The 12,526-nt window shown below is 41.5% G+C and overlaps 4 protein-coding genes across 5 annotated transcripts; 2 read left to right on the top strand and 2 right to left on the bottom strand.

The window, feature by feature from the left end:
• Window positions 1-1,510: 1,510 nt before the first annotated feature.
• On the bottom strand, window positions 1,511-3,434 carry smim13 (small integral membrane protein 13). Its single transcript, XM_037264553.1, has 2 exons — window positions 2,956-3,434; window positions 1,511-2,398 (listed from the first exon to the last, which is right to left on the bottom strand). Exons 1-2 carry the CDS (start codon window positions 3,029-3,031, stop codon window positions 2,208-2,210), a joined length of 267 nt encoding a protein of 88 aa, XP_037120448.1. The 5' UTR covers window positions 3,032-3,434; the 3' UTR covers window positions 1,511-2,207.
• Window positions 3,435-4,138: 704 nt separating this feature from the next.
• On the bottom strand, window positions 4,139-8,168 carry si:dkey-206d17.12 (uncharacterized protein LOC563108 homolog). The gene is made up of 6 exons (XM_037264549.1): window positions 8,015-8,168; window positions 6,984-7,451; window positions 5,899-6,038; window positions 5,597-5,831; window positions 5,423-5,523; window positions 4,139-5,306 (listed from the first exon to the last, which is right to left on the bottom strand). Exons 2-6 carry the CDS (start codon window positions 7,337-7,339, stop codon window positions 4,585-4,587), a joined length of 1,554 nt encoding a protein of 517 aa, XP_037120444.1. The 5' UTR covers window positions 7,340-7,451; window positions 8,015-8,168; the 3' UTR covers window positions 4,139-4,584.
• Window positions 8,169-8,574: 406 nt separating this feature from the next.
• Window positions 8,575-10,881, top strand: oscp1a (organic solute carrier partner 1a). The gene is made up of 11 exons (XM_037264554.1): window positions 8,575-8,790; window positions 8,905-8,934; window positions 9,088-9,242; window positions 9,303-9,470; window positions 9,613-9,693; window positions 9,763-9,866; window positions 9,927-10,055; window positions 10,130-10,178; window positions 10,252-10,403; window positions 10,479-10,536; window positions 10,594-10,881. Exons 1-11 carry the CDS (start codon window positions 8,679-8,681, stop codon window positions 10,723-10,725), a joined length of 1,170 nt encoding a protein of 389 aa, XP_037120449.1. The 5' UTR covers window positions 8,575-8,678; the 3' UTR covers window positions 10,726-10,881.
• Window positions 10,882-11,036: 155 nt separating this feature from the next.
• Window positions 11,037-12,360, top strand: lsm10 (LSM10, U7 small nuclear RNA associated). 2 transcript variants are annotated; one of them, XM_037264552.1, is made up of 2 exons: window positions 11,037-11,105; window positions 11,881-12,360. In XM_037264552.1, exon 2 carries the CDS (start codon window positions 11,889-11,891, stop codon window positions 12,297-12,299), a length of 411 nt encoding a protein of 136 aa, XP_037120447.1. In that variant the 5' UTR covers window positions 11,037-11,105; window positions 11,881-11,888; the 3' UTR covers window positions 12,300-12,360. The 2 variants fall into 2 exon arrangements, with proteins under 2 accessions (XP_037120447.1, XP_037120446.1); XM_037264551.1 differs by lacking the exon at window positions 11,037-11,105 and adding an exon at window positions 11,462-11,543 and having other exon boundaries at window positions 11,883-12,360.
• Window positions 12,361-12,526: the final 166 nt, after the last annotated feature.

Here is a 12,526-nt window from a genome sequence, read left to right as displayed (position 1 = left end):
ACCCCCCCCCCCCCTCTCTGAATCAGAAAATCTCATTAAAACCTCTTTTCAGCTCGCATACACCGGCACTGCATGCCAAGCAATTTGTTTTTATTATCTACCGCATTCCTGCTCGCGCTCTCCGGGGAGACGAGAAGGAAAAGGAATTTGCAAATGCAATCACTTTTTAAAAGGCTTCTCCATATAACTAAATAGTAATCAGAAGATGTCAGCTCAATTTAGCTTGAGCAAAGTCTTATTCAGTGCTAATCTGCTTTGCCAAGGCAAGCAACAGCAGTTTTATTGAACCAACAGTAGGAAAATAAATATTGGCGGCTGCCTGGCACTCATTTACAACATTTGCAAAACAATATGGAATCGTATATTGATGTTTATTTTCCAATATTCGCTTATTAGGATGAAACTCTGGTTGTTGGCCTCGCTACCTCGCGTATGCATGAAAATAAAACCGATTTTCCATTGGTTAAGCGATATTGGAGAATTAATTTGGTCATAAAAATGTCATGTGGGAAGCGACAAGCCAGAAAAATATTACAAGTGAGCCCATAGCTTTACCTAAATTTGTGCTTTTGCATTCTGTGGAGGATTTATTGACTAGAAAGCACCATGAGGTCATGTCAGTGAATCAATTGAGTTATTTTAGTCCTCGCTAGCTTTTTGTCTTTCAACGAGTGTGCATGTGTGTGTTTGTGTCACCAGGAGCTACAAAACAAACATGACAAACCTGGCTCGCTCTGTTGTGCTGCTGGAAAAACAGCAGGCTTGTGGTTGCAGTTTGCTTGATCCCAATTGTGCAGTCTCGACACACTGCAGAGAAACAGCGAGCAGGTGTTAGGCTGGAAATTTGCAGCGAGGAAAGGTTGGGGGGGGGGGGGGCATCAGCTGCTCACCTTGTTTGCAAGTGGTGGTGTCACCAAGCGTGCAGCAAAAAGCACAGCGTGCACAGACAGAGAAAAAGAACTGGAGTGGATGTCATTTCCGTGGTTTACCACAATCATTTCCTGTAAAGTATTTGCAGAATCTGAAATTACAGCTTCTAAAAGACAGAAGAGCTGTCTTTGCTTCAAGGAAGAGGGGCGGGCGGAGGGCCCCAGCTGCAGGTTCCAGACCACGCAGCCAAATTTGAAGGAGAGGAAGGATCAGAATGGCAAAGAATAGAACTGCAAGAGGATGTTGTCTTGCAGGATGCACACGCTTATCAAGTAAATGTGGTTTAATATGTGCATATTTGCAAAATTGGGTGGTACTGGTGTGTTTGGGTGACACCAAAGCACATATTTTTCACGAGGAGTAAAATAAAATCGTGCCTACTGCCAAACATGTCACTTGATGAAGAAGATGCCGTCTTTCTCGCGAAAAAGCGTAAACACTATTGATTTCCTGTGCAATGCTGCCGCCTGGTGGACACTTTGTAGAATGCAGACGACAAACCTCACTAAAAGAAACTTTCTTCAGTGAATTTCAAAGCATTATGACCGAACAAAGTCCGCACTTGTAAGAGAAGAAACAATTCAATTATGAGGACTTTAATATAAAAAAATAATTGAAGACATTTGAGCAGAAAATAGGACTGAGCTCAACATGTTTGGTTTGAAGCGGCTGCCCCACAGAAAACAATAATCATCAATTAAAAGGTGCAAATGATTGATTCTACCTGGAAGGAAAGCAGAAGACAAATATCGACAAGGCCTTGCTCTGAGTTCATTTGGCCTGCTTGTAGACGGAATAGAAAAAGGAGCTGACGTGATGAAAACAACAGACGCCATTTAGACTTGACGCTGGTGCGGGCAGAGAGCGAGACGGGTCTGGACGCCATAATGGCGGCCCAGTCTGCAGCAGGGAGCGTCCATTGGGAGCTCCGGGATGTCAGCTTGTGTCGTATGTAGCAGCATCAAAACATCACACGGCTTTGTCAGTGTTCCTTGTCAAGTGCTCTTCAAGTGTACATTGTGTGTGTGTATGTGCATTCGTGTGCCACAGGGTTGACAACTTTCCATTTCATTGCAATTTAAGAAGGTGAAGAAGTCCACACAGGTCGTCAGCTTACTTACAAACACAATCCATTGCCACCACATTTTTTTTTTTTAACTTAATAAAGAAGATTCGACATTAAGAAATGGATGGCTTTCAGGTCCGGTCAAGTCTTCAACCGAATGTCAGTCAGGAAAGATTCCCGTTTAGTGTAAGGTGATGTGGTCAGAGGCGATCTACAAGGTGCTCTCCGGGAAGGCGACTCTTTGGCGTGCAGTCCCGGGACGGTTGCGTGCGGGGACGTCAGCGGCGCGTTCGTTCTCGCTTTCGGACGGCTGCGCTTGCGCCCGCGGGGCGGCTGCGTCCCCGACGAGCTCGCGCAGGAACTTGAACTTGGACAAGAAGAGCTGCCAGACCACATACCAACCTGAAACGGAGATGGGCAACATCGCAATGTAAGAGTTAGGCCATTACGTGCACTCGTGTCCGGCGTATAGAAATATAAATCGTCAACAAAAATGGTATCAATAAATACTACCGACCACCCAAAATGAAGAAAAGGTTGTTTTGATTTTTATTTTGCAAATCGCAGCCTGTGTGTTGTCATTTTCCAAGACTCTTGATATACTAACCTGTCACAATTAATGCAAGCTTTTCAACATTTTAAATGATGTCATGTAAGAAGAAGCTTGGCGTCAATATAATTGCTCTTCTGTGCACTGAGGTAATGGAAATGTTAAATGGCATTCCATGCATGATTCATTGCAGTATGACATTACTTTCAGTCGAAACTGACACACCACCAAAAGATAAAAATAGACTTCTTGGGTGGCATATAAACTTGTATATGACTCCTAATCCTCATTGCAAGTGGACACAATCATCTAAATGTGCATCAACAATGACGAACATGGGCTTTACTGTAAGCCATCGGGTTATGCAAGTTGAAAATGAAGATCAAGATAATCGTCCTTCCAAACTTACCGCACAACATGAAGATAAGAACACAAAACAGCGTGGCCACAATGACCAGCAATGTGAGCCCGACACTTTGCCACATCTTTAGCTGGACACTTGGTCTAGCGACGAGGAGCTTATTTTCCAAAGGCCACCATCGAAAAGACAGGAAAAAAACATAGAGCTGCAGGTTAGCTCCTTTGCGCCGCTAGCCGATCGGTCTGAGAGACAAAAACAAAACTGCAGTGCATCGCAAACTCACTGTAGCCTGTTAGCATGTGGCTACTTTTGTTAGCTTTCGCGCAAATACAGGCGCTTTTAAACAGGTTTTTGAGCCCAAGAGTGGCCGTAAAAGTTATCTTATAATAATCAAGCCCAGCATGTTAGAGATCGGAATAATTGAGCTACATAACTGCAGAATGTCTTCGTATTGCTAGCTCTTTAATGAGTAATTGTTTTGCGAGTGGACTGACATTGCGCCTGCGCCAAGCCGAATTGATTTGTGGGTAATGTAGTTACCAAGTCAAAATCCATTTTTGAAAAGGTCTTCCTAAACTATGAAATAAATATATTTACGCGAGTTTTTTGTTTGTGCTGTACACACAAACATTCGTGCAGGTTACAAAACTTATAAACTTGACGATTTGTATTTTTAATTATCTCTACGACTATTAAATCATTTCTTTTTGTGCGTGTGTGTTGAAACCCAAGCACTATGTCTTAAACGGATTGAAATCAATTCAATAATTATTGCATTTATTTTTACAAATGATTTGTACATCACTTTTTAACACTTTTGCAGCGTTGCCACTGGAGCCTCGCCTTCATTCCTCAACTATCCAGCAGGTGGCGACATTAACACGTTTTTCAGATAATCTTGCTTAAAACCACATTTCATAAAGCACGGCGCCCAGATCCCAAAGTAACGACGATAATGGAATTGTGTAACTGCAAAATTGGATCCGTCCATCTGGGATTATTTAAATATCAAGTTTTGTATAAAAATATTAGCAATGAAAACCAGGGGGAAGTAACTTGTCTTAAAATTGTCATCCACTCGAATAAGAGGCCTGAAGATCCTCCTCCTGTGCAGTATTTGCATAATGTCCAGGTACAAGCCAGGGAGGGCCATTTTCGTGTCTGTCCCAAAAAAAAAAAGGAGTTTTCCGTAAGAGCTCATCTTGCGCAACAAAGGTTAAGTCTGACGCAATTGCAGGGCAGGGCATTTATTTGTTTTTATTTTTCCAGCACTGAGGAACTAAAATAGACGTGCCAATTATACTTTTGTCCCATTCATTACGGAAACATTGTTTACTGTAACATACAGTGAACCTCTGCATTTTTGCAGTACAATATCTGCAAATTTACGTTTTAGATACTATTTTTGTGCTCAAGCCAAAGTAAAAAATATATATATTACCTTGGTGCCAAGTGAATGGAGATGTTAACACAAAATTAGTCATCTGTTACTATCTTGTCTCACTGTGGTGCCAAGTAACTATGTGGAAAGGACATGATGAGCTTCATTTGGACAAAAATAGCACTCTGACGCAATCTCATGGCATCATAAGAGTTTTTGAGTGGGTGAATTATTCACAGATTTCCAAAAAAGCATTTCAACAAAAGATGGTCACCACAGTACAAAAAGTACACAACTTAACAGTTTCTTATCTTATTGTGACTTTGCATCATGATGATCTCAGCAGCCAACATCTGAGGGTCCACCACAAGCGGAAACATGTTCATGGTCGCGTCCACCAAGTCGGTACTGAAGATAGCGAGGAGCTTCGTACGTGTGGCTTTCCTCTCCTCCCTGTAGGCGGTCTGCCATGGCGAGTCCGCGGGCGTCACGTCGGCGCTGTGCCGATGCGCTGACCTGACGCTGTGACAGAGATGTTGGTCTTGAAATGTTGGCCATGAGGCGGAGTCGTGGAGGCAGCAGCAGCTCGGTGCGCTCCGAGGATGGGACGTCAGCATGGAATAGGAACTGCCAGATGTTGCTCCATGACAGTAAGGCTGTTGAGCCTCCGCCGATTGACTCTCGATAGAACCGATACCAGAATCGAGCTGCTTATGAGAGCTGTGATCAGAAGAACCCAAACTGCTCTTCCCCTTTTTACACGAGGTCTTCTGCCTCGAACAGTGAGTCGCTTTGTCTTTTTTCAAGGAGCCTTTCTCAAGTCCCAGAGGTAATTTCCTTGCCGCATCTTCGACTAATGAGCAGCTCTGGCCGGGGACGTGACTTCTGACGGATGATTTGGGAACGGCGGGGGCGAGCTTTGCGTTTTCTCGAAGTTCATCTGCGAGCAAGCAATTGGACTGCTTGGCTCGCCCAGGGTGGAGGTATTTGCATTTGAGTCCGTAGGTACATTTCTTTCCTGTTAGATGAACACAAAAACATTTGGATTTGTCTTGTTTGTTTACTTATAGAAAATATAAACAAGTCGCAGCATGTTTAAAGCAAATAAAAAAATAAAATGACAACTTGACTCACCGTAAGGGCACGGAAGTTTTTGGGGAGTCTTCGGAGACCATCGCAAGAAGTTGTCCAGGTTGGGACCGTCTCGGCCGAGTGGGTCATCGGGAACCATGAACCTGTTATCATTAATGTCACATTTTTGAAGATCACCTGATAAATGATTTTTTTATTTCCTGGCTAAGAACTTACTTATCATTCACAAAGGAGTACATAAGCAGCCTCTCCTCGATGCAAGTCTTCCACTCGGGCTTGTCCATCTGGAGGTCACGGTAGACGTCGTTGGACACGATGACGCCGCCGGTGTCGAAGGCCAGCTGAACGATGAACTTGTCGTCGTTGCAGACCACCCGCTTGTGCCTCACGCGGCGTGACGGCGTGAACGTCAGGTACTTCTTCTTTTCCAGATCTGCTAGAGTTTTTTGATCTGCAAACAAAGTGAGTAAGCATCGGACCAATTCAACGGTCAACAGCTGCAGAGCAACATCTCTTACCTGAGATCGGAACATCGGGTCTCGGCTGCTCTTTCCTCCAGGATGGAACAAACACGGTGATGGTGGTGTGGCCTCGCTTCAAAAAGAAATCCACCGCCAACTGGATTCCCATGCAAGAGAACACTTCCTTGTTCCCGTGGCTGATTGAGACATTTTGTTCAGAGAAACACTTGGCAGTTTAGTCACACCACACCTTTATAATAAATCCAGGGCTTTACCGGATTATCATTTTTATGCTAACGTGGGAAGAGTTCAAGATAAGAAAAAAAAAGTAGTCAGCCTGACTTCGACCATAATAAAAATAGAATAAAAATTATAAAGTACAAGATTGTTACTTTTGAATATTAAAACAAACATTTGTTGTTTTTTGGGGGGCGGATTAACAGCATTTCCATTCATTTCAATAGGGAAAGATGATTTGAGTTGCAACGATGGTAACACAACAAATATTCTACTACTATGTAAAGCCTTCAAAGTATTTGGGTTGAGCCCAAAATCATTTGTCACGGATAACGACATACATAAAACATATTTCTGGATCATGTTTTTTTTTTTTTAAAACATCAGCACACAGATCAACTAAGATCTTATTGGCCAGACAGTAAAATGCAGTCAGGCTGGTTCCGGGAAAATCTGATTTGCATATTCAAGGTGCAAGTCCCTTACGTGCACCGACATGCCTGACACACACCCATGCGTGTACATCCTCCAAATGGGTCAAATGAAAGGTGAGCGCATACTCAGCCGTCATTCCTGAAGTCTCGTATATGCAAAACATTGGTGAACTTTCACAACTGTATCAAAGTACAACACTCCAGCTTTCAAGATTTTGAAATGACGTGCTCAATGCTTAAATCAATGATTGTTTTGTTCACAACTGCCATGATTACATTCGTACAACATACTTAAGATTAGAACTGATGTCGATTACACATTGCATGACCACAAAAGTTTGGCATGTGAGAGTGTCTGTAAAAAAAAGTTTACACTCTTCACAATATGAGAGAGCATGAAAATGTTCATACATTTTGTTCTCTTCTTAATATTTAAAAAATAAAAATAAATAGATAAATATGAGTTCTCACCTCATGGCTACATTGCTCCCGTCTATGACAATGGGCCTCAGAGCATTTTCATCATCGCTGCCCCCTTTTTGAGAAGCAAGCAGCAACTTCTGCGATTCAGCGGCCCGGTTGTCATCTTTGGTAAGCGGCACCGACAAAGTGGTCACGGGCCCCTGCTGGGCCCTCAGGTCGGCTCTCATCCGTACCAGCTCTCCGAGAACTTTATTTCGGTCCGTGTTGGGGCCGTATTTCTTGAGCACGGCTCTGACCTGCTGCGTGGAGTAACCTAACTTATGGAAGAAGTCCAGCTGGGCCTCAAGGTGGCCACGGCTCAGAGAGGACTTAAGCTCGTCTGGAGAAAACCCAGTGGGCTCCATCGTGTTACAGAAAATGCGCCATCGAGTACAACTGCTCTGTGACTAGTGGGGAGGGGAGTCCACGGATGTCATTTAAATATCCATCCTCTCTTCCTGGTGCAGACTGTTCCACCTGTTGAAAAAAAATAGCAGAATACTTATTTTCAATACAAGTACATTTAAAATCATTTTAATTATCTAATCAGAGACAGGCAGGGAGAATATTTGACCCTTCAATCAATTATAACCACAAAAGCAGCAAATATATATTGCAATGGTGCTGAAGAAATATATTACAATATTCATACCACCTTTTTGCACCTGTATTACTTTATTTTAAATATACAAATTACTTTAAATTACTTTCAGCAGTTTGTCAACAAAAAGTCATGCGTGTCATCTGTAGACACAAATTTTAAAAATTGAGAGCACATTGAACTTGAGGAAATAAAATTGTTCACATCTCCAACAGTGCCCAAAAACTTGCGGTATCTTCTTATTTTAAAATTTTATTACAGATCTAGGCAAGTGTAATGAATTCTGTTTACACACAACTAGATCATGGATACGATCAAACAGAATCATGAGGGGGAAAAGCGTCACTTTTTGAGATAACCACAAGTAAACACCGGTCGACACCTGCAGACACAGAAACGACATTCTCATATTTTCACACAAATGAAAAGACGCACTAACCTTATGAAGCTTTTCAGCCTCTCCAGGTCAAACGTCGAGATTTCCTTCCCGTGAGAACCAAAGTGTTCATTCTCTTTCAGATTATAAAATCGTGAGGGAACGCTCGGTGTGTTTTCATCCCAAATTTCTTGCAGTCAACTTGCTTGACTAATCTCCGCAACCAGATTGTGCTCTTTACTGCTCTCTGTCGACTAAATCGAGAATTACATCTTGGTATTATGTTTGAAATTAATTATGCAGATGTATTAAAACATGGGAAGACGCTTTCATAAGTCTAACAAACGCACCTTTGATTAAAAAAAAAAGTTTGCTAAAAATAGAACGCACTCTTTGTGCAGAATGAATTTACATGCTTGATATATGGTATTGTGCAATAAACAATGAAGACCTTTTACCAGCTGTCATTATTTTCCTCCCCAATCCAAATTTCTCCCAACAGTCTAAGTGCATTATCCAGTATATGTCATCATTGCACAGCGGCCAATGAGGATGAGCCTGGCCATGGCTGATCCTCATCCTGACCACCTGTCGCATCTTAGGGTTCTCTGCAGAGGCATGCTTGGATAAGAGCATGGAAAAAAGGGCCTCAACCTGCTCCAGGAAACATGTTCTTTAAAAAGACACCACCGTCCGAGTAGTTGCAGTCTTTCGAGGGTTTTGCAGGATGTCGATGAGAACTCTCCCCTTGGTTTTTATTAACCTTGGAGGCGAGATGCTTTACATACTGGACCAACGCCTGCACGCTCGGAACACCTCTGAGGACAAATCTGACAAAGGTAGGTTGGAATCTTTCGCCTCTGTTTCTGCCAGTTTTTCCAAATCATGAAGTATGCAAAACTTTTATTATTTTTGAGAGGATAACAATTTTTTTTTTCTTTGGATTACTGCAGGAGTATGGTCTGATAATGACAGACAACGAGGTACAGTCTGTGAAAATTTATTTTCAATCTCTGTGAATTGTGCTATGCATTTATACGCTTTTAAAAATTTAACACATCATTTACAATGTAGCAAAATATTTTTAAATATTTCCAGGGTGTGACACCCAACATATGATCCTCCTGTGTTGACAGTGATGAACGACATTGTGGGGACCATGTTCAGCAAAGCCTTCATGGATGAACTTCTGAAACCTCAGCTGCTTTATTCACACAGGACAATGAAAGTCGTCCTAACTCGCTTGGCGCACGTCTCCATTATGAAATTAAACACAGTCAGCATGGAGAAGGTAACAAAAAAAACTATCCGCACTTGCTAAATTTAATTTTTTTTGTCAATTTTCAAACAGCTCTACGATCTGATACTCATGGCCTTCAAGTATCAAGTCTTCCAGTGTCCGCGTCCTAAGGACCTGCTGCTCATCTCATATAATCACATCGACAGCATCAGGGAATATGTGAAGGACACTCCTGCCGTTGTAAACTTAGTGGACGAGACTCACAGAAAAATCATCGAGGTAGCCTGCATCCAGTCTAGAATCTAGAAACTTTTTAAAACAAATTGTATTTCTGCCTTTTTTTTAAATTAGAGGCCAAGTGTGCTCGCTTCAAGCTTTCTGTTTACTGTGTACATTGGGGACATGTTTATTTTCACTGTAGATATACTCGTCTATGACTGCAGGTGAATTCCAGCTTCTCCGACAAACGCTGCTCACATTCTTACAGGACACGCACATCCGCGTGAGTTCCTTTGCTAGTAATTCAACGCTGTACACGAGGGAAATTAAAACACTGTGTTTTCTCATTCAGGTGTCCATTTTCCTCCAAAACAAAATCCAAAATCCCAATGGACGTTTCGCCTTGTCAACATCTGGCCCGGTGCCTCACGGAATGGACGTTCCTGGGGTCATTAGGTGACAACTGATTGTGTTACTGAAAAGTTTATCATCATCATCTCCATCGTGTCTGTGTAGGATATTTGACAAAAAGGGACGGGAAATGCGACAGAGCCGTTTCCAATCGGGAGGGAGCTACAGTCGCCCTACAAAAGACGCATCATTTGGCCTACGTGGAAACCGAGTCATCAAACTGGGCATGAACATGTTGTGCACCTTTTATTTCTTTTTTATATCAATTTTTTTAGATACAAGCTAACACTTTTTTTGCTGTTTTAAAGGTATAGTGTAAATCTGGGAGGAGAATCATCCAAAGGTCCCTCAGTGAAGGTATTGCAGTAAAACTCCAAAAATATTTGTATGGCTATTATAAAAACCTAAATGGAATGTGTTGGTGCTGAAGAACCTGGAAGACGCCTCTCCCAACCCGATGGCTAAAGAAGAGCTCAATCTACTGGCCCGCCTGATGGGCACTGTTGAGATTGAGAACGTATCTGGTTCTGAAACCGGATTTCAGATCAACCTGCTCGCCGCTGTTCAAGAAGACGATGACGAGTATGTGATTTATTTCTGCAGCTGTCATGTTTAGCATGATGCTTTTCGTTTAATTTGACGTGTATTTTATAATAGGGGAGCTTCAGGAGGAGCCGAGGAGTCATTTGAAGTGATGAATATACAAGCCCTGAAGGTAAATGGCCACGTGTTTCTGGAAATGATATATGATTGAAATATTGATCTATTGCAGGATGAAAATTCCTCAACTCAGCTGGCTCAAATCGCCAGACTTTTTGTAGAACAAGACAAGACCCCAGAAAATGTAAACAGCGACAAGGGCGATGACCTGCTGTCTATGATGGATGACCTTGAATCCTTGTGACATAATTCTCTTTTATTATTATTATTATTATTATTATTATTAATCACTCACAACTTCAATGTACCCCAAATAAATTTAAAAAAATTGTAAATTATTTCAAAACAGTTGTAATTAATTTATTCAAGTTCACTATATTTTTTGAAACGCTTAATAAAATATTTGTTGATGATTATTCCTCTTTTGGACTACTTTATTTGAGAAATATAATCGCAAAGAACTGTGAGTCTTTCAAAATCCGGCAGGGGGCAGTGTTGCAATGCAAACAGCTGTATCTGAGGTTAAATGGGTCAATCCGTTTTGCTCCCTGTACCCGGAAGTGTTCGTCATTCTTCCGCGAAAGCTTTTTCAAAATGTGTAATTTTGTAATGGATTAAAACGCAAGCTAATATTTCCATGTTGGATATTAATAGCTCGATCGCTCAATAGTTTTTTTTTGTAGTTGCGTTACTAGTTGCATGCTTTTAATCAAAGTTACTGAAATAACGCATTATTCTATCACTTAAAATAAATTTAAAAAAATTGTAAATTATTTCAAAACAGTTGTAATTAATTTATTGCAGTTCACTATATTTTTTGAAACGCTTAATAAAATATTTGTTGATGATTATTCCTCTTTTTGAATACCTTTCTTTTGGAAATATAATAGCCAAGAATTGTGGATTTTCCAAAATCCGGCAGGGGGCAGTGTTGCTATGCAAACAGCTGTATCTGAGCTTAAATGGGCCAATCCGTTTTGTTCCCTGTACCCGGAAGTGTTCGGCATTCTTCCGCGAAGGCTTTTTCAAAATGTGTTATTTTCTAGTGGATTAAAACGCAAGGTAATATGTTGGATATGCATATTTCGATCGCTCAATAGTTTTGTTTGTAACGGTGTTTCTTGTTGCATGGTTTTAATCAAAGTTACTTAAATAACGCATTATTGCAATGGTTCCAACAAAACGGTACTAACAAAAAATAGTTCTCCATTATTGCGATGGTGAACAATTGTTTTAGAAAAACGAGATGCAGCTTCAAATTATATAAAGTTATTATTGCAAGACGTGCAATTTGAACATTAACATAGTGTTTAAATATAAGCTTAAATATATTTAAATTAATGTACTGCACACGCATAGTTCCTTTATGCACCAGTGTGCTAATCTTGAGGCTTCTTGCAGGAAGCCATGGAGTCAGAAAAAACTGAGAGCCCGCTGTCAAGCCAAGTGGAGAACTTCAGCTCCATCCGGGAGCGCACCATTGCAGAGAACAGCATGGTGGTGCTTCTCCAGGGCCTGCGAGGGGAGGTGACCACGGTGGACCTGAGGAACGAGAGCACTGCACGGGGCCGGGTGGTCAACGTGGACGCCTTCATGAACGTACGCCTGGAGGAGGTGGTCTACCGTGACAGCAAGGGTCGCCAAACTCACTTGCAGGATCTCTTCATCACCGGTCGAAACATCCGATACGTTCATATCCCTGACCACATGGACATCATGAAGACTATACAGGGTCAGCTGGCCAAGATCCACCGTGTCCGTAATTTTGGAAAAGAGGGAGGAGGCAGAAAGGAGTATGCCAAGAAGAAGACAAACTAAATGAACTGAAGCTTTTTGAGTTTATTTCTAATAAAAATAAAGCTTTAATGATATAAAATAATGGATGATTTCTTTTTCTGAAGCAAGGGCTGCTTTTCTTTAGCTGGAAAATGTTGCCAGACAATTAGAAGAACATTTTTTTGTGTACCATAGAAACAAATGTAAAGGATTCGTCGAAAATGTAAACACCGACTTCCTGCAGGTACATTTAATCCAAAGTAGGAAAT

Source organism: Syngnathus acus, chromosome 11, assembly GCF_901709675.1.
Source record: "Syngnathus acus chromosome 11, fSynAcu1.2, whole genome shotgun sequence".
Classification (NCBI taxonomy): domain Eukaryota; kingdom Metazoa; phylum Chordata; class Actinopteri; order Syngnathiformes; family Syngnathidae; genus Syngnathus; species Syngnathus acus.
Note: the sequence above shows the minus strand (reverse complement) of the source record. Positions and strands in the feature narration are given on the sequence as shown.